Genomic DNA, 21619 nt, shown 5'->3' on the forward strand with positions numbered 1-21619 from the left:
CAGCTCCCACATATGAATGAGAGCATGTGATATTTATCTTTCCATGCCTGGCTTATTATCACTTAACAAAATGTTAACCAAGCTCATCTACATTGCCTCAAATGATGGCATTTCATTCTTTTTTATGGCTAGATATTCTATTGTGTATATACACCACTTTTTCTTTATTCATTGATTTGTTGATGGACACTTACATTGATTCCATATCTTAGCTATTGTGCATAATGCCACAATAAACATGGGAGTGCAGTGGTCTCTTCAACATACTGGTGAATCACCTGCTTTTCTGTCAGTCTTTCCCAAGAGACTAGGAGTGCCTTAAGGACAAGTGATTTCCCAAATATAGTCATGCCTCACTTAACAATGGGGATATGGTCTGAGAAATGTGTCATTAGGCAATTTCTTCATTGTGCAAACATCATAGAGGGTACATACACAGACTTGGAGGGTCTAGCCTACTACACACCTAGGCTATATGGTACAGCCTGTTGTTCTTAGGCTACAAACCTGTACATCATGTGACTGTACTGAATACCATAGGCAACTGTAACGCAATGGTATTTGTATATTTAAACATATCAAGGTACCATTAAAATAAGGTATAAAAGATAACAAATGGTACACCTGTATGGAGCTTGCAGGACTGGAAGTTACTCTGTGTCAGTCAGTGAGTGAGTGGTGAGTGAATGTGAAGGCCTAGGACATTACTGCACACTACTGTAGACTTAATAAACACTGTACACTTAGGCTACACTAAATTTATAAAAACATTTTTCTTTAATAATAAATTAACCTTAGTTTATTGTAACTTTTCACTGTATACACTTTTTTTTTAACCTTTTTAATGATTGTAATAATACTTACCTTAAAACAACAACACAGTGCATGTTGTACAAGAATGTTTTCATTCTTTTTTTTTTTTTTTTTTTTTTTTTTTGAGACGGAGTCTCACGCTGTTGCCCAGGCTGGAGTGCAGTGGCGCGATCTCGGCTCACTGCAAGCTCCGCCTCCTGGGTTCCCGCCATTCTCCTGCCTCAGCCTCCTGAGTAGCTGGGACTACAGGCGCCCGCCACCGCGCCCGGCTAATTTTTTTTGTATTTTTAGTAGAGACGGGGTTTCACTGTGGTCTCGATCTCCTGACCTTGTGATCCGCCCGCCTCGGCCTCCCAAAGTGCTGGGATTACAGGCTTGAGCCACCGCGCCCGGCCTGTTTTCATTCTTTATATCCTTATTCTACAGGACTTTTTCTTTTAATTCTTTTTTCAGCTTTTTAAACTTTTTTGTTAAAAACTAAGATGTAAACACATACATTTTAAAAAATGTGCTTAAGCCTATAGAGGGTCAGGATCATCAACATCATTGACTTTCACTTCCACATCTTGTCCCACTGGAAGGTCCTCAGGGGCAGTAACTCACAACTCTCCTGTTCTAGGAAAACAATGCCTTCCTCTGAAATACCTGCAAAGGACTTGCCTGAGGCTGTTTTATAGCTAACTTAAAAAAAATGAGTAGGAGTACACTCTAAAATAATGAAACAATTATAGTATAGTGAATACTAGGCAATGGGAATTTTTCAGCTCCATTATAATCTTAAGGGACCACTGTCATGGATGCAGCCTGTCGTTGATTGAAATGTTATGCAGTGCATGACTGTATGGTGTTTGATGCAGGAATGAATGAATGAGGGCAGTCTGTGTTAGGTGCACACATCTTTTTTTTACCACTAGATGGCAAGTATTCATTGAAAAGTCCAGTTCTAAACTGTCTCAGAGACACAATCTGGTGAAAAGTAAATGTTTCAGTACACTGGATGAGTACATATACCAGAGTGACGTTTTCGGGGCTGCCTAGGTCTCTTCTTTTTTAGCAGAGACAGAAAAAAGTACCAGGTTGGAAGTCAAAAGTCTGCGTTGCCATTAGCATTCGGACATGTGAAGTGTATTTTCCTCAGTTTTCTCACCTAAAATAATAGGTGAACTGTAGCTCTGTTGGTCACCAGGAGGAGAATGATCCAGGAAGACCCCACAATGTGCTTTCAGACACAGCATCGTTTAAGTGTTCCTAAGCTTGGGTGTTTGTTGGCTGGTTGGCTTACTTTTTTTTATTTCAGTGATAAAATAATTACTTTTTAAATAGATAACACAAAAACACGGCACCACATTCCAAAGGCACCAAAGGGAATGCAGTGAAAGGTCCCTCCTCTTCATTTTCCGCAATCTCTTAACTCTCCACCCCAGAAGCAACCGCTATTAATATTCTTATATACCCTTCAAGAGACGTAAGTACACATCTTTAAAAAGATAGCACAAATGGGACCAACCGTGAGTACCCTGCTGTATTTTCTTTTTTAATGAAACAATTTGTCTTGGAAATGTTTAATATCAAAATCTCATTTTTATTTAACTGGTCCCCTATTCATGGATACTTAATTTGTTCCACTCTTGTGTTACAATGTTCAATAAATAGAATGTGCCTAAATGTGAGCATATCTGCGTATATGAATTTCTGACTATGAACTGCTGAGTCTCCAGTATAGAAAGGTGTTTCCCTACACCTCTGACAATATAGTTATCAAAAGTCTAACAGTCTAACAGATCAAAAATTATAGCTCTGTGAAACTAATTTGTATTTCTTTTTTTTTTTTTTTTTTTTTTTTTTTTTTGACGCGGAGTCTTGCTCTGTGCCCCAGGCTGGAGTGCAGTGGCGCGATCTCGGCTCACTGCAAGCTCCGCTCCCCTGGGTTCACGCCATTCTCCTGCCTCAGCCTCCCGAGTAGCTGGGACTACAGGCGCCCGCCACCTCGCCCGGCTAATTTTCTTGTATTTTTAGTAGAGATGGGGTTTCACCGTGTTAGCCAGGATGGTCTCGATCTCCTGACCTCATGATCCGCCCGTCTCGGCCTCCCAAAGTGCTGGGATTACAGGCTTGAGCCACCGCGCCCGGCCACTAATTTGTATTTCTATGATTGTAAATGAGGTTGAACATCTTTTATAATATCTAAAAGCCATCTGATTTTCCTTTTCTGAGACCTGTCCATGTGTTTTGATCTATTGGTTTGCTGGTCTTTTAAAAACTGACCATAAGAAGCTCTTTATATATATAAAAAAATTAGCCCTCTGTTTAGCGAGACTCTGTCTCAAAAAAAAAAAAATAAGTATTAGTATTTTCCACTATTTCAAAAATGTTTTTGGCTAGGCGTGGTGGCTTGTGCCTATAATACCAGCACTTTGGGAGGTTGAGGCAGGCAGATCTCTTGAATTCAGGAGTTCAAGACCAGCCTGGCCAACATGGTGAAAGCCCGTCTCTACTAAAAATTTAAAATTAGCCAGGCTAGTGGTGGGCACCTGTAATCTGAGTTACTTAGGAGGCTGAAGCAGGAGAATCGCTTGAACCTTGGAGGCAGAGGTTGCAGTGAGCCAAGTTTGCGCCACTGCACTCTAGCCTGGGCAATAAAGCGAGACTCCATCTCAAAAAAAAGAAATGTTTTTAGTTTACTCCATTAACCTTTTATGATCTCTGGGTTTTGTGATGTGCTTGGAAAAAACTTTGCTCTAGATTATAAAAATGGTTCTGGCTGGGCACAGTGGCTCATGCCTGTAATCCCAGCACTTTGGGAGGCCGAGGCAGGTGGATCACCTGAGGTCAGGAGTTTGAGACAAGCCTGGCCAACAAGGTTAAACCCTGTCTCTACTAAAAAAAATAACAAAAATTAGCCAGGCATGGTGGCAGGTGCCTGTAGTCCTAGCTACTTGGGAGGCTGAGACAAGAGAATTGCTTGAACCTGGGAGGCGGAGGTTGCAGTGAGCCAAGATAGCAACACTGCATTCCAGCCTGGGTGACAGAGCAAGACTACATCTCAAAAAAAAAAAAAAAAAAAGGTTCTTTCATGTTTTCTTCTAATGTTTTTATGTCTTCACTCAAAAATATTTAAATTTTTGATGTATTTGGAGCTTGTATTGGTTCCAGGATTAAGGTATGAAGAAAAATATTTTTTCCAGATGACTTCCAGTTGTGCCATTACCACTTATTGAAGGATCTAGTGTTTTTCCAACTGATATGAAATTATACACTTTTCATATACTTAACTTACAAATGAATTTGTGCCTATTTCTGGACTTTCTATTAGCTTCTATTGATATGTGTATTCACTCTCTAGTTTCACATAGTTTTAGTTAACGTTGTTTTATACTGTTTTTATATCTGGTTTAGCCAGTCTCCCCTTCATTATTATTCTTTTTCAAACATTTTCTTGCTATTGTTGACTGTTCAGTTTTCCATTTCTATAGAACCAGCCTGTATAATTTTTTAAAAATTATCTGAGATTTTTGAGGGGGCACATTGAATCTACAAATTAAGTTATGGAATTTTTTGGGGGGGAAAATATTTAGTTTCTTATCAAAGTTTTCTTTGTTCATTTAAATATTATTCTTTTGAAAAGGTACAGTAGGCCAGGTGCGGTGGCTCACACCTGTAATCCTAGCACTTTGGGAAGCCAAGGCGGGCGGATCACCTGAGGTCAAGAGTTTGAGACTAGCCTGGCCAACATGGCAAATCCCCATCTCTACTAAAAATATAAAAATTAGCTGAGCATGGTGGTGGGCACCTGTAATCCCAGCTACTCAGGAAGCTGAGGCAGGAGAATTTCTTGAACCTGGGAGATGGAGGTTGCAGTGAGCCAACACGGTGCCACTGCACTCCAGCCTGGGCAACAGAGAGAGACTCTGTCTCAAAAAAAAAAAAGTACAGTAATTTGTGTTCATGGTAAAATTCAAGCAATACGAGAGGCCATATGACAAAATGTGAATGAATCTTTCAGTTCTGCCCCTTACTCTCCCTGTGTGCTCTAGAGGCAAGGAGTTTCTGGTGTATGTTCATAGAGATATTCTATGCATATATAATCCTATACATGCATATAATCATTTCACTCTAAACTGCCATTTTTCATATATGGAATCAAGCTGTACACACTGTTCTGCTTTTTCCCCATCTAACGATATATACCAGGGAGCATTCTGTATCAGTACACACAAATCTGCCTCATTCTTTTTAATAGCTGCATGGTATTTGACCTGTTAAATGCATCCAGAGTTTCTAATACATCCCCTATTGATGAAAGTTTGCTTGTTCCATCTCTTAAAAACAAAATACTGTAATCAATATTCTTCCTCATATACCTTTGTGCAAGACTATTTCAGAAAGATATATTCGTAGATATAGAATTATTTTATTATGTTGACGTATAAGGAAAATATACATACAACAAATGTGTATATACCTAACACTCCTGAACTGTGCACTTAAAAATGGTTCAGATGGTAAATATTATGTTTTCTTTTACTATAATAGAAAGAAGAAAATGTATAATTTTGATAGATATTGCTAAATTGTCTTCTAAATCTTAAGGTAATATATTAATGATCCCTCACTTAAATTTGCCTTCTATTTGCAATATTTTGGCTCAGTTACTGTAAAAATAGATATTTCAGTGAGTCAAATATTCTGTAAGTCTTGAATAAGACTGTCCCACATTTCCTTTATACAGAGATTCTCAGAAAAATTCCCAGGGATCATGACGCTGTCTTATAAAACTGCAGAGGTTAAGAAGCAGTGCTAAGAGGCCAGCTCTACACCCTTCCAGCAAAGGCAGCCTGTGCCAGTTTTATTAAAGAACAGGCATCACCAAATCACTCTGGCAGCTTGTCCTTCTGTGATTTGGATTTGTTTGAAGACTCAACTGAAAGCAAGTAAGAGGTTTCATATGTCTTAAATCATACCTTTCAAACAATGTTTTAATTTCTATATCAAGTATCTGTGACAGAATCTTTATTTGACTCCTTAGCCTATCACCACTCTGAGCATCATTTTATTTCTATCAGCCACAAGTGCCCACTTACCCATACTACATGGAATTAGGCCTTGAATGAGGTGGGGGAGAACAAAGGAAGTGTGTGTCATCAATGTAACCCAAATAAGGTTGGGTAACAACTGATGCAGGGGGCACCATTGCCCAAGCTATCCAGTGATCAAACTGTCTTTCTGGTGCTTCAACTAAGAGTCACCAAAACTGCTCATCTAGCTGTGAGAAGCCAAGGAGGAAGATCCTATGGCTGCCATTTGGGGCCATGTGGTGTGATCATCCTGTGGGCTGGTTCAAGTCATCCTCCAAAGCAAGGTCTCCTGAAGGTGAAATAATCAATGCCTGTGTTAGGGGCCACCATTATCTGACCTTTTATGGTCAGGAAAGCCTTGAATTCAGAGGAATATAAAAGCTGGAGTGATTTTTCTAATGGATTTTTAATAAATGGGTGGCTCTTCAAAGCTCAGAGTTTTATGCAAGAACCATTCATGGCTTGCTTGTCAATCAATTCAGATATTTGTTAGGTGTTACAGGTATTAGTTGGATACCTGAAAATGTGGAAAACTGAACTGACAAAAAGTTCTCTTTCCTTCTACAAACAGATAGAAATGCTGGACAAATATAACAAAACACATTACAGAAATATGTAAATGAGTTTAGAAAAACTGCCCAGATGCCAGAAATGGGGAAGAAAGTATAACTCAAAACAGTAAGCAGGAGCTAGTGCGTGGTGAGCTGTTGGGGCCCTGGACTGGGATATGGGCCCCAGGAGTTGGAGGCGGGGGTTTAGCAGCCCATACGTGGAAAGAAGGGGAAATCTTGAGCCAGTGAGAAGTGGGGCATGGGAGGGCACGCCTGCGTACAGTTGGATGTTTTAAAGGGCTGCCGTGTTTGTGAATAGGGCATGAGAAAACCCTCCATCAAGCATTTGGGAACATGGCAAGGAAGCTTGCTTCTGCCCGAGGCACCTCCAAGAAACGGAACTCCCAATCTCTCTCACGCGTAAATGCAGGGTCCAGGTGTATACTAGCTGTGCAGTGGGCAATTCCAATCTGAGAAATGACACAAAAACTTGGGTGGGACCAGGAGAAGAAAATATAAACTCACTGTAAAGACACCATCACTTGAACCTTTTTTCCTGCAACAGGAAAAAAAGAAAAAGAAAAAAAAAAACTACTGAGGCTCAGTATGGTGGCTCATGCCTGTAATCCCAGCACTTTGGAAGGCCAAGGTGGGTGGATCACCTGAGGTCAGGAGTTCGAGACCAGCCTGACCAACATAAAACGCCGTCTCTACTAAAAATACAAAAATTAGCTGGGCATGATGGTGGGTGCCTGTAATCCTAGCTACTCAGGAGGCTGAGGCAGGAGAATTGCTTGAACCCAGGAGGCGAAGGTTGCAGTGAGCTGAGATCGCACCACTGCACTCCAGCCTGGGTGACAAGAGCGAAACTCCATCTCAAAACAACAAAACAAATACCACTGAAGATGATCAAACAATTTAAAACCAAAGAACAAACTAATGACACCGAGAGAGCAAGTCCAATGAAAAGGAAAAGTACTCTCTAAGATTATGAGAAAATAGGCCGGGCGCGGTGGCTCAAGCCTGTAATCCCAGCACTTTGGGAGGCCGAGACGGGCAGATCACGAGGCCAGGAGATCGAGACCATCCTGGCTAACACAGTGAAACCCCGTCTCTACTAAAAAAATACAAAAGAACTAGCCGGGCGAGGTGGCGGGCGCCTATAGTCCCAGCTACTTGGGAGGCTGAGGCAGGAGAATGACGTAAACCCAGGAGGCGGAGCTTGCAGTGAGCTGAGATCCGGCCACTGTACTCCAGAGTGAGACTCCGTCTCAAAAAAAAAAAAAAAAAAAAAAAAAAAAAAAAAGATTATGAGAAAACAGAATAATCTGAAAGAGACAATTAGACATATTTAAAATTATTGAAGAGATAAAAGTAGCCCTAATGAAGGATTAGAATAGTGGAAAGAAGCAAATGTGGACTGGAAAAGGAGACTCCAGCAGAGAGGAAACCCAACAAGGCCGTGCCCACATTTGTGCCCACATTTCCCCAACGGATGCACAGATTCATCTAAGGAAAAAAGTTCCTTACATGGAAATAATCATGTATGTGCCTCTCCCACTTTGTCTGTGAATTTCATCTGAGTAGAGACAAAGTGGTCCTGCATTCAACTTTCCAGCCTCCTTTTGTGCCACAATCCCCTCACTATCCTTGTGCCACACTAGTCTTTTTTTAGTTCTATGCACAATAAGGTATGTTCTCCCATAGGCCCTTTGCATGTGCTGTTGCTAGCATCTAAAATGATTTTCCCCTACACTTGTCTTTTGGGTTTCTGCTTCATGGTCACTTGTTAGGGAGACTTTCCCTGCCCAGTTTGTCTAAAACAGGCCCCTCCCTACTCCTAATCCTCTTTATGTCACCACCACCCTTGTTGGTTTCTTTTCACTTAAATATATATATTTTACTTGTTTTCCTTTTCTCTACCGTTAGGATGTAGGCTCATGAAGGAAAGGAGTTCTCTTGATTACTGCTGCATCTGCAATGCCTAGCATATAGTAGGTTTTCAGTAAAATTACCAAATGAATAAAAAGTTCAATAAGTATTTATAAAGTTATTGAAGGAACAAACTATTCAAGAAACATTTAGGAAGCATCCAATACTATGCCAAGCTCAGGGGATACAATAGTGGGAAGGGCAGCTTTAAACGTTGTTGTTTAGTGAGGGAGAGACATCAAACAAATATGTAAGTGTGATGATGCTAACAATAGGAGAAGTACAAAGTGCTGGGAGAGCGCTTGGGAAGATCAGTTTAGTACAGAATCAGGGAAAGCCTCCTGGAAGAAGCAACATCTAAGCTAAGTCCTGAGGGATGAATAGGAGTTCACCAATTACAAGGCTGCTGGAAGATGTCCTGGCTGAGAGAAGGTCCAGAGACAAGATGGGCATGGCCCTCTTGTGCAGACTGAAAGAGGTTCTGTATGCCCAAAATTTAGAGTTGGAGCAAGAAATAAAATTGGAGAAGTAAGACAAGGCCAGGACATAGAGGGTATTCAGGCTATGATAAGGAATTCGGACTTTATCTTAGGGTAAAGGAGAAGCCATTAAACATTTTAAGTGGGGGAGTGGCATGATCTGATTTATTTTTTATAAAGATGGCCCTGGGGCAGCATGGGTAATAGGAGCAGAATCAGAGGCAGGGACATCAGGAGGCTAGTGCAGCAATTTAGGCAAGAGATGAGTGGAGGGAGGTAGTGATGAGGGCAGATTGAACTGGATGAATTTAAAAGAGAAGGCATGAGTTTTGGTGTGGAGAGATCAGGGATTCTAGCCTGAATAACTGAGTGAAAGGGGCATCATCTTTGGGCCAGCATCCAGCAGAGAAGCAGACACTTAGTAAACATGCCAGAAATACGGGCTTACTGAAGTAGAAATGGTCTTAGTGGGATGAAGTGTTTTCATAACGAGTATTCATAAGCACACTTTCCACTCCCACACCAACCTACAAGTGTGATCTACCATTTCCTACAGCCCCCGCCTGCCTTGGATTACCCATTTGTGACCTGCCAGACTAGCCATAGCTCAGTATTTCTAATTTCCAGTCCCCAGGTGTCCTGGCCACCAGGACCCACTTGCCTTTGTCCTCCCACGAAGGAGTGAGCATTGTGGCCTTCCCCAGCCCCAGCTACTAGTGCCACTACTGCCAATAATTTTGCTCTAATTTTTCATTAATTTTCTTGGTGTTTTGCAGTTATAGTAACATTAAAATTTATACTCAACAGTATTATTATAACTTTCCACTATTAATGGGATTAGTATTTTTGTTCATTTGTGCTTGAAAGTCATTAGCATAAAATTTACCTCCAACAATAGCTATTGTGATTCTTCATGCCCTTGAAACTTGCAGTGAGCAGTAAGTTTATAATAAGAGAGTGCTGGTAAGCATATAAATGTCTTTCTTGAGAAAAGAGGGCTTTTTATTTTCATCATGGCTGGACTCAGGTTCTTTGACAGAGTGATTGGTAGGATAAAAAGTATTAAAGGCTGAGAGCACTGTGTTAGTTTGTTGATGTTTTCAAGCAAGTTTCTGGTTATTCAGAGGACACTTTCATATTCTAGGAGGATTCATATTCTTGCTTCTTTTACTGTTGTTTCTTACCCGACTTACAAAAAAATATAATTAATTGTGTGCTTGCGGGGAACAATATTTAGAAAGATGAATTATTTGGAATCCTGAAATCACCCTATCCTACTGACTTTCCCAGGAGCTGGGGAACCCGAGGCACTGAGAGCAGAGGCCAGATTGAGAGGTTTGCAAGAGGAATTTCTCTGTGGGGCAGCTGTGTGGGACAGGGAAGGTATACAAGTAGGCCTGGCTTCATGGGCAGGTGACCTGTGCAATCTCACAGGACCCCGTGCTATGAAATTCACGGTATTACCATCTTGAGATTCTCAACAAGTTTTGAACAAGTGGCCCCAGGTTTACACAGAGCAGATTATACATCTAGAACTGTCTGGGCTTTGGAGCCAGACAGAGTTGGGTTTAAGTCCTGGTATTCTCTGCTGTTGAACTTGCCTTGGTTTCCTTATCTGTAAAACTGGGATAATAATAGCATCCTCTCAGCCTAGATGTGAGGGGAGCTAAAAGTAGATATCCAGCACCCAGGGGGCCTGAAAGGTGGTGATGGGCTCTGAGATATGCTCATTCCCATGTGCGGTACCCATAATTAAACTCATTATTATGACTGTATGTCTGAAACACTAGCCAGCTGGGATAGGCAGACAGATGTTGCCTGTGTGGTAATACAAGCCAATCACAGGCATGCTGATTAGGAACATACCAAAGAACCTTTTCCTAAGAGGGACATTCTGAGACTGGCAGTGGTGGTGGTGGGGGGTCCCACCCATGAGTTTTCAATCTTTTTATTGCTATGACACATGTCACATAATGTTCACCAGCACAATATAGTTCCAGTTACATATGATTCCTGCAGGCTTCTTTTTCCAGAAACCTCTCAAGTAAGCCAACAAGTGAGACTGATGTTATCATGAAGATGCCCCTGATCCTGATGTAATTAACTGGCAAACTTTAATATTTCAACTACTATTTGTAACAAAAGGTTTTCAAGATTCCACACTATGGAGCTTGACAAATCAGGGAGGCATAATTCCATACTTGAGAACTGGGAATGTGGACCCCCAGGATCCCAAACAAGGGTTCCCCCATGATAGGCCAGACAGACTAGTGCCAATATGGTGCCCTGCATAACTCTGCCATAGTCTGAAGGAGTGATGCCAATTGTGAGGCACGGAGCCAGAGTCAGAGAAACAGAGCATAGTCAGATAGCTCATCTTGGATGAATAGCATGCGCTCTTAAAACATCTGGTCAAACATCTTTTTTTCCAAGAAAGGAGGAAAGACTTCAAATCAAATTAATAAGAAACATAAGCTCATTCTAGGGCATTTTTCTGATTCCTCAGGGGATTTATAGCAGGAGTCAGAGTGACCTTTGTTGCATCCGATTTAGGGTTTGTGGGCAGCTTGGAGTCCAGATGGTAGGGAGCACTGCAGGCCTCAGCTGTACTTGCCCTGCTGTGCGGCTCAGGCCTCTGGGCACATGCATACTGGGAGATGGGGTCCCTGGTGTTTCCTTAGCCTCCTGCACCATCTCAGGAGATGTGAGACAGGAGCACAGGGAGGGCAACAGCCTCTTAGTGACCTGTGTTGTAAAATGATCACATCCCAAGCATGCTTTCCTCTTTCCTTACTTCCTCCAGAGCACTTGGTGGGCAGTGGGACATGCTCCCATGTGCTCTCTCAGGCTAGACGGGCTTTTGTGGGTAGTGATGGCTAAAGCTGCCCTGCCACATCTTGCAGTAAACCACCACTGAGCCACGCGGCTCTTCTTCCAAGGTTCTCTCATTAGCCTCCTCTCTGGTGTCAACCTGATCAGGCTTTTGATGAAGGACGATGGCATTGTCAGCCAAATGAATTGACAAGAATTATGGGCTTTTTCTCCCTTATCTCGCAGAGGCATCAGTGAGGGCCTAGATAATGGGACTGCTCCTGGGCCCACACAACATAGGACAAAGAAGATGCCTTAGTCCATAATGATTATGATGAACTAACGACTAATTTATCAAGTACCTCAAGACATAGTTGCAAAATGCACGTGCCAACACACAAACGTTTATTTTGGGGATTTGGCTGGACAGCTTGACTATTACTCCTCTGACCCTCTCAAAGATCACAGTAAGAAAACCTTAATTCATGGCTTTGACTCTCAGGAGACTAGAGACAAGGCATCCCAACAATGTGGCCACAGCAGCAGCATTTAGCACAGGCTGAAGAAAACATGAATGCAGTCAGGGACAATCTGAGACAACAAAATGGATATTTGTGCCTCTGTCTGTCCTCTACTTAACATAAAACCCCAAACTCAGCAAATAGATTTTCTTCTAGCACACTGTACTGCAAATTTCAAGCCTCTGGGAACAATATCTAAGGAGTGCTTTGATTGAATTTCTGTTATTTGGTCGTTCTGTGATATTTTGTCTTACCTGTTGTCGAATTTCTTCCTCCATTTTCACGGGTGAGCCCAATTCTGCAACTTGTTTGACACCTTCGCTGGCATATCCTCCATATTCCCACAGTACATAATTCTTGGAGTGGGATCCTCCAATGATTGCAGACCAGTGATTGGCCCGACCTGGGAAAGTCAATCAGGATGCAGTTATCAGTGTGGCTGTGGCTGAAACATGAGTCCCTTAAATGATGGTGAGGATGCGTAATTGGACAATGATTCAAAGAGCACTGACTAAGCACCTGCTCTGTCTTAGGCCCTGTGCTATTCAGTGATAAGAGAGAGTTCCTATAAGCAAATAGGTCTTGGGAATGTATAGACAGGTAATAGCAGATGTTGAGCAAGAGAGAGGCAGCCCAGAGATGCGTTCTGTCTAGGAAGGTCTCAGAGAAGGGGATAGTTGAGAGAATGTTAAAAGCTGATCATATTTGTAAGGCAAAAGAGAGTAGAAAGGACTGTTCTGGCAGACTCCCATCCAAGTGCTAACCGGGCCTGACCCTGCTTAGCTTCCAAGATCAGACAAGATTGGGTGTATTCAGGGTGGTATAGCCATACCCAGACTCAGAAACATTAAATAACATTGTGTGTTTGGAGAGTCATAACTAATTCAGCATTGCTGTGTCACAAACTGTCAAGGGGAAAGTTAGGGGATGATGCCAGGGAGGTAGGAAGAAGCTGGCTCATGAATGGCCTTGCTCTAAATGCTTCAGGAGTTTGGATGTCATTTGAAAGGATCTGAAAACCACTGAAGGGTTCTGGCAGAGGAGTGATATAATTGCATTTGAATTTTAGATAAATCATCCAGACAGCAGTGTGAAGAATGCATTGGAGGGAGCACAGTTGGAGTGGAGAGCTGGAGAGGTAAGCAAGGAGCAAAAGATAGAAGAAATGTGTGCGGACCAGCCTTAGAAGTAAACATGGTTGATTTCAGCTGAGTTTCATGTACATTTCAGTACAAGGGGCAATTAACTAAATTTAAAGGATGGGATAGACAGTTTGAATATGTGGAAGTGACCAGTCCACAGTGATTTGGTGAAGATCACATGGGATGGCAGCTGCAGCAGGATGTGGGAGGGAATTAATGCACAACACAATAGCATGGGAAAACAGAGTAAGATCTGGGCTGGACCAAGACAGAACTTGACTTGAGGATTTTATTTAAGTCCCCAAGGAAGGGAGGAAGAAGGAACTGATAGTATCAGTACCCTACTGGATTTGTTTTTGCATGTGATGAATATAGATGCATAAAAATTTATTATTTACTAAGTTACATATAGTTAGTTCATCACAGGGTTGGCTCAATTCTCAGCCATTCTTTGGTTGCTTAAACAAAGTCTCGAGTTAAATAACATTTTCAGGCATAGAAAAGAGGAAAACTTGAACTGGGTGAACCCAACTGACATTTTCAGTTTCCCACCTGGTGGCCCAGAGTGGCAGAACTCTTCAGCCCAGCACCTAAGAAAGTGCTTCTGAACATGGCCTGGTTCTGTTTACAGCTCACATCACTTCCCTATGGCCCTTTGCTCCAGGGGCACATCAAGAACATAGGTGTAAAGCCAGGCTGCACCTTCCTGGCCTGCTGAGGGCAGCCATGGCCCACTCCAGGCAGAGGACCATGTGGGTTTGCCCAATTGCTTGTTCATTATTTCCTACACATCAGGAAAATGCAGATCCCATGTTTATCCCTCATCTCTCATATCCCTAGAGTAGACGGATAGAGATGCTGCCAGCTGTTTCTCTAACTCATTTCTTGGGTGAAGAGAGTCCTAGCTGTCGTCTAAGCCAAAGTACGCTTGTGTAGGGGCAATGGCTGGTAGCCAGTAACGGCCTTAGGTTCATGTGGACAGAGTGACCAGCTTCAGAATCTCTTGCTCTCCCTGCCCTTCTCCACCAAAATACTACTTGTTTCAGGCCTGTCCTGCCTGAAATTCTGTACCTTAGTGCAGAATTACCATATGCTCTTTGCTCTGTACTCTCTTCTTGTTTGGCTTAGCCAACTCCCATTCCTCCTTTATAAAATACTCAGAAGTTCCTCAAGACCACTGCAGGCCAACCTAAGCTTTTGTCTTCTGTCTTGCCATAGCACAAATCACATTTATTATCACTGTTACAGTCTGTTATTTCACTAGGCTGAACGTTTCTTGAAGGAGCCTGCCTTCAGCCCAATACCTAGTGCTGTGCCTAGTGTGTTGTTAGTGCTCAGTATATGTTTCCAGAAGCATTTCATCCAGACAATCAAATGGGAGGGCAGCAGTATATGCACTTGACATAGTTGGGAACAAGCTTGCACAGATTTGATTCACTGTGATTAAATTCAAGCCTTAGTTCAGCAGAGTTGATAAGTTCAGCAGAGTTGACACCTGCTAAGCTAAGGTAGTATCCTATGTGCTGTTAAAAAACAAAGAGCAACAACAAAAAAGAAAGGCATTGGTCTTAGAGCCAGCAGACAGGGATTGAAACGCTAGCATAGACACTTACTGGCTTTGTAAACTTGGTTAAATTCAATTACTTTATTTCCCTGAGTCTCAGTTCCCTCATTTGTAATTCAGGGATGATAATGTCGACCTTATCAACCTATTATGAGAATTAAATTAAATTATTTAAAAGTGAGACAATATATTAAAATCACTACTGGCACACAATAGACAGTCAATAATTATAGTTTCTTCCTTTCATGGTTGTTAGGGAGGCTACAAAACTGAGTAAAACATGAAACCTGCCTTTAATTCAGTATAAGAGATAAGAAATATGTACTATAAGTAAGATAATGGGAACATGTACAATCCTAGGGGATTAGGGGAGGGACCCAGATGGATCTTTCTGGCTTATTCATATAACTTCCATTATGTGCCAAGCACAGTGGCGGGCCCTGGACACTGAGGAGGACTGGATATGGTGTTGCCCTGAAGGGACTCACAGTCTGGGGGTGGGGGAAACAGATGGATAAGCGGATTAATTACAATACACTGTGGTCAGGGTTATTTATAGCACAAGAATGCAGAGCACAGAGGATGGAGCAGCTAACTCCAAATTTCCCAGATCCAAGGAATCGAAGTCCAAAGGCATGAGTGCAGAGAAGCAGGCACCTCAAGCGTGGGACCTATCTTTATGATTTTCATTCTTAAATAAAATTTAATTACACCACTTCAACCTCATAGCCAATACAGCTGTTAGTTTCCTGCAATGGTCTTGCAACATAACATACTAATTCAAATTTTAACACGTTTAATGACATCAACCAAATAACAGATATTTGAAAGGCACTTGGCCAGGGGAAAGGAATAAGACTATGTCCCTGCCCTGGGGTGACAAGACAGGCACCTGTGGAAAAACAATTTGCAACATTACAAAGGGTATTGATGTCAGGTGAGCAGCAGTCACTCAGGTGCAAAATGGTGCAGGGAAGAAAGGCATGGTGACCAGCCTCCAGGCCCCATTTATAACCATAAATCAGTCATTCAATCTCTCAGAGCCTCGGTTTCCCTTTAAAAAATAGAAATAATAGTTACCAAACTGGAGTATCGCCCAGAGTTGTACAAATTAATTGAGACAGTTTTGGAAAGAATTGTGAAAGCTGTAAAGAATTGTGCAAAACAAAGCTCTTGGTATTATTACAGATATGAAGCACCAATCCAAAAGAAGGTGGGCGAGCAAGGAAACTTTCCAGTTGGAAGAAGGGCGCCTAGAGATGTAAAGAAATAGGTAGAAAAGAGGATAGTGTGCTGGGCACAGGACTGGCAGGCTAGTTGGAGCAGGGATTTAATGAACAATATAGATGCTAGGCACAAACACCTAGTAGGTGTTAGGCCGATGCTCTCCTATGTGTAATCCTCACTATAACCTTATCCTCTTGTTACATATGAAGAAACTGAAGCCCAGAGGGCTTAAGGAATCAGCCCAAACTCACAGAGCAAGGAAGGGGTAAAACTGAGGTTCAAGCCCAGGTCTACCTGACTCCAGAACACATGTTCATCTCCCTACATCCCACTGTGAGGTCAGGACACAGAAGAGATGATTGGATGGACGGCAGAAACAAAGAAATTAGATGAAAAAGAATTTCAGGGCTAGGTTGTGGTGGGTGCTGAGTACCCATGGTGGTAAATGGCATTGGGAAAGGGGGAAACATGATCGAAGATTTATCCTGCGAAGAATGACATAACAATAGTTAACATGTATTAAACTCATATGGATTGGCTCTGTGTCCCTACCTGAATTTCATCTCAAGTTATAATTCCCACGTGTCGAGGGAGAGACCTGGTGGGAGGAGACTGGATCATGGAAGCAGTTTCCCTTATGCTGTTCTCATGATAGTGAGTGAGTTCTCATGAGATCTGATGGTTTGAAAGTGTGTGGCAGTACCCCCTTCATTCTTGCTGTCTCCTGCTGCCTTGTGGAGAAGGTGCCTGCTTCTCCTTCACCTTCTGCCATGATTATAAGTTTCCTGAGGCCTCCCCAGCCATGCTGAACTGTTAGTCAATTAAACTTCTTTTATTTGTAAATTACCAAGTCTCAGGTAGTTCTTTATAGCAGTGTGAAAATGGACTAATACAGAAAATTGGTACCCAAAGTGGGGCACTGCTATAAAGATACCTGAAAATGTGGAAGCAACTTTGGAAGCGGGTAACAGGCAGAGGTCAGAACAGTTTGGAGGGCTCACAAGAAGACAGGAAGATGTGGGAAAGTTTGAAACTTCCTAGAGACTTATTGAGTGAATTTCACCAAAATGCTGATAGTGATATGGACGATGAAGTTGATGTTGAAGTGGTCTCAGATAAAAATAAGAAACTTACTGGGAACTGGAAGTAAACGTTACACTTGCTACACTTTGGCAAAGGGACTGGCAGCATTTTTCTTCTGCTCTAGAGATCTGTGGAACTTTCAACTTGAAAGAGAGGATTTAGGATATCTAGTAGCAGAAATTTCTAAGTAGCAAAGCATTTAAGATTTGACCTGGTTGATTCTAAAAGCATATAGTCATATGCATTCACAGAGAGATGGTCTGAAATTGGAACTTATGTTTAAATGGGAAGCAGAGCATAAAAGTTTGGAAAATTTGCAACCTATGTGGTAGTGAAAAAAAAAAAAAAACATTTTCTGGGGAGAATTTCAAGCAGAAATCTGCATAAGTAAAAATCAAAATGTTAATAGTCATGACAATGGGGAAAATGTCTCCAAGGGCATTTCAGAGATCTTCACAGCAGCCCCTGCTATCACAGGCTGGGAGACCAAGGAGGAAAAATGGTTTTCTGGGCCAGGCCCAGGGCCCTGCTGGTCTGTGCAGACGCAGGACATGGCGCCTTTTGTCCCAGCTGCTCAAGCTCCAGCCGTGGCTAAAAGGGACCAAGGTGCAGTTTGGGCCATTGCTTTAGAGGGTGTAAGCCCCAAGCCTTGGCTGCTTCTATGTGGTGTTGGGGATCTGTGGGTAAACAGATGGCAAGAATTGAGGTTTGGGAACCTCTGCCTAGATTTCAGAGGATGTATGGAAATGCCTGGATGTCCAGGCAGAAGCCTGCTGCGGGGCAGAGCCCTTATGGAGAACCTCTACTAGGGCCATGCAGAGGGAAAATGTGGGGCTGAAGACTCACCACACAGAGTCCCCACTGGGACACTGCCTAGTGGAGCTGTGAGAAGAGGGTCATCATCCTTCAGACCCCTAAATGGTAGATCCACTGACAGCTTGCACTGTGCACCTGGAAAAGCTATGGGCAGTCAACACCAGTTTGTGAAAGCAGCCTCGGGGGCTGTACCCTGGAGAGCCACAGGGGTGGAGCTGCCCAAGGCCTTGGGAGCCCACCTCTTACATTGATGTGGCCTGGATATGAGACACAGAGTCAAAGGAGATTATTTTGGAGCTTTAAGATTTAATGACTGCCTTGGGTTTTGGATTAGACTGGGGCCTGTGATCCCTTTGTTTTGGCCAATTCTCCCATTTGGAATGGGAGCATCTACCCAATGCCTGTATCCTCATTTTATCTTGGAAGTAACTAATTTGCTTTTGGTTTTACAGGCTCATAGGCAGAAGGGACTTCCCTTGTCTCAGATGAGACTTTGGACTTGGACTTTTGAGTTAGTGCTGGAATGAGTTAAGACTTTGGGGGACTGTTGGGAAGGCATGATTGTGTTTTGAAATGTGAGAAAGACATGAGATTTGGGAGTGTATTTTGAAATGTGAGAAAGACATGAGATTTGGGAGGGTCCAGGGGCAGAATGATATGGTTTGGCTCTGTCTCCCCTCAAATATCATCTCAAGTTGTAATTCCCACATGTCGAGGGAGGGACCTGGTGACAGGTGATTGGATCATGGGGGTGATATCCCTTATGCTGTTCTCATGACAGTGAGTTCTTATTAGATATGATAGTTTAAAAGTGTGTGGCAGTTCCCTTTCACTCTTGCTCTCTCCTGCCACCTTGTGAAGAAGGTGCTTGTTTGTCTTTCACCTTGTGCCATAATTGTAAGTTTCCTGCGGCCTCCCCAGCCATGCGGAACTGTGAGTCAATTACATCTCTTTTTAAATTAGAGTCTCAGTTAGTTCTTTATGTCAGTGTAAAAACAGACTAATACATGAGCCTTTACTATGTGTCAGGCACAATGGGAAGGTCTTGACTTATGTTATCTCATTAAACACTCAAAAAGAAAATTCTTAATACAGATGCTATTCTCATTCAGTTAACCCAAGAATGCAGAGGCAGGCAAGTGATGACACTGCGATTCAAAGTTGAGTCAAAGAGCCAAAGACCAGCTCTTCTTTGCTGCATGGTACCATACCTTTGGTAGGACATACCCAGGGATAGGAAGGGAGAGGGTCTGAAGGTGAGGAGACCAAATAGGAGGCCCTTTGACATTCCCTTCATGAATCATGCAGGGTCTGACTTAGGGCAGTGGTAGGGGGAATGGGGACAAGGGGCCAGGAGTGTGAGACAATAAGACAGAAGACTGAACAGTCCTTGGGAGGCATTTTGGTAAAGTAGTTAAAACTGGTTTGTTTGGTTTGTTTTTTTTTTTTTGGAGGTCAGATCTATGTATATTCTAGTCTTGGTTCTGAAACTTTCTACATTAAACACATAAGTTAGTCACTCTCAGTCTCAGTTTCTTCATTTGTAAAATAGGGATAGTAATAAAATCAGCCTCCTAGTATTGTTCTGAGGCTGAAGTTCATGAAATAGTGACTAGTGGTTGGCACATAAAATGGGGTCAATAAATATTAGCTAGTAAAATTAAATCTAAGTAGAGCAGGGAAAACACAGACATATTTCTGTAAGGTATGGTAACCAAAGAGAATCTAATTGGGTGATTGGGGGTGTGGAGATGACAGGAATGTCACATGCAAGTATCTGAATCTGAAAAACGGAGTCAAGGAATCATTTAAATGGGACTCCATGATCTGGGGTCTGCAGAATGAGGTGGTGAAGCAGATCTCTGTTAGCTGCGACACAGGAAAGTTTATGCTTGGGCCCCGCATCCTCTAGTAAATAGAGGAGGAGAGAGAAAAGACTCAGGTATCAGGAGGGCTGCGAAGAAGGAGATGAGGTTAAATCTTGTGGCCTTAAAGGAAAACTCAGAGTCTCTGGAGTCTTTGGTGAAACACTGGGGACTCAGACCTAGGGAGAAGTAGCAGAGAAGCAGACTATCACTATCCTTTTTGACTTTCTGGTAAGGACATGGCTTTTTGATTTTGCATGTCCCTCACTGGTTCCAGCAGAGTTCAAGTGGCCTATCTGGGTTTGGATATTTATTCCCAATAGCTTAGATGAGGTCCAGAGGTGGGGGGAAGCTGGGAGGAAGAAATAATTAGACATGTAAGTTTAAGATACTGATGGCCAACCAGGTGCATTTGTCTAAAAAGCTACTCCAGGGAGATAATTTTGAGTATATGTGTAGCAACCTTCTTCCTAACATCCTTTCTGCTGTCATCATTGGTACTAAATTACCAGTGTTCACAATGATGCTTGAAACACCAAGTGCTAATCAAATAACTCTGTTTGACATTTTGTCTAGTGTTGAAGGAGACAGGGTGCATGGTAGATAGATTCTCTGAGGTGTTCTGCACATGGCAGTGTGATGGTTAATTTTATATGTCAACCTGACTGGACTATGGGGAGGGCGGACATTTGATCAAACTGGTTATGTCTATGAGGGTGTTCTGGATGAATATTTGAATTGATATATAGATAAAACAGACTGCCCTCCCTATTGTGGGTGGGCCCTATCTAGTCAGTTGAAGACCTGAATAGAACGTAAAGACTGACTCTCCCTGGAGGAAGAGGAAATGCCTTCTGCCTAATTGCCTTTAAGCTGGAACCTTGCTTTTTTTCCCCTGCCTTTGGACTTAAACTAAAATAGTGGCTCTTCCTGGGTCTTCAGCCTGCTGGCCTTAGGACTGGAACTGAATCATCAACAACCCTGGTTCCCAGGCCTTCACACTCAGACTGGAACTACACAGTTGGTTCCCCTAGGACTCCAGCTTGCTAACTGCATGTCTTGGGACTTCTCGGCCTCTGTACTCAGGAAAGCCACATCCTTGTAAATCTCTTCACCACCGCCCTGCCCCCCAACATACCCTGTTGATTTTATTTCTTAGGTGAACCCTAATACAACAGGTGTTCAGTGACTATCTGGATTTCCTGGCCAGTGGCTGCATTCCCCTGCCAATCCCAATTCTGCAGCAAGCCACCTATTCATTTCCTTGATACCCATTCATAATGGTTCTCCACAGAATGTTCTACAACCTTAGTGATTAGATTGCCGCAACCTTCTATTATCTAACCTCAGCCTCACCCATATTGCTTTCAGCAAATCTTTGTTTTGCGCCCTTGATTGGGCCCTTATGGAATTTGCTAGAGTTGTTATACATGACAGAGATCCTCCAGCCTCTAAGTTCTAGGCTCCCCTCCTCCTTTTATTTCTTAGTAGATGACCTGGTCACTTAACTCTTCTGAGAAGACCAAGGTTAACCCATCTACAGACTCATCCATGCACAATGTGGCCAGTGACCAACAGGAAAGTATTGTGAACCTGCCAGTTCTATTCATAAAAGTTGTTTAGGATCTCACATCCCTCTTGCCCTTGTTATATTCATGCTAGGCACAGTTCCAGAACCTGCCTGGTTTCTGACACTTTGAATTTGGCTGCAGAACATGCCTTCTGTGGGTTTGCACCTGG

The 21619-nt window shown here is 42.5% G+C and overlaps 1 protein-coding gene across 1 annotated transcript in view; it reads right to left on the bottom strand.

The window, feature by feature from the left end:
- SPON1 (spondin 1) overlaps window positions 1-21619 on the bottom strand; it is a 296524-nt gene that overhangs the window by 107132 nt on the left and 167773 nt on the right. Inside the window, exon 6 of the mRNA XM_005578559.4 lies at window positions 12437-12585. Coding sequence (XP_005578616.2) covers window positions 12437-12585 — 149 coding nt within the window. The remainder of the gene's footprint in view (window positions 1-12436; window positions 12586-21619) is intronic.

Source organism: Macaca fascicularis, chromosome 14 (genome assembly GCF_037993035.2).
Source record: "Macaca fascicularis isolate 582-1 chromosome 14, T2T-MFA8v1.1".
NCBI lineage: Eukaryota > Metazoa > Chordata > Mammalia > Primates > Cercopithecidae > Macaca > Macaca fascicularis.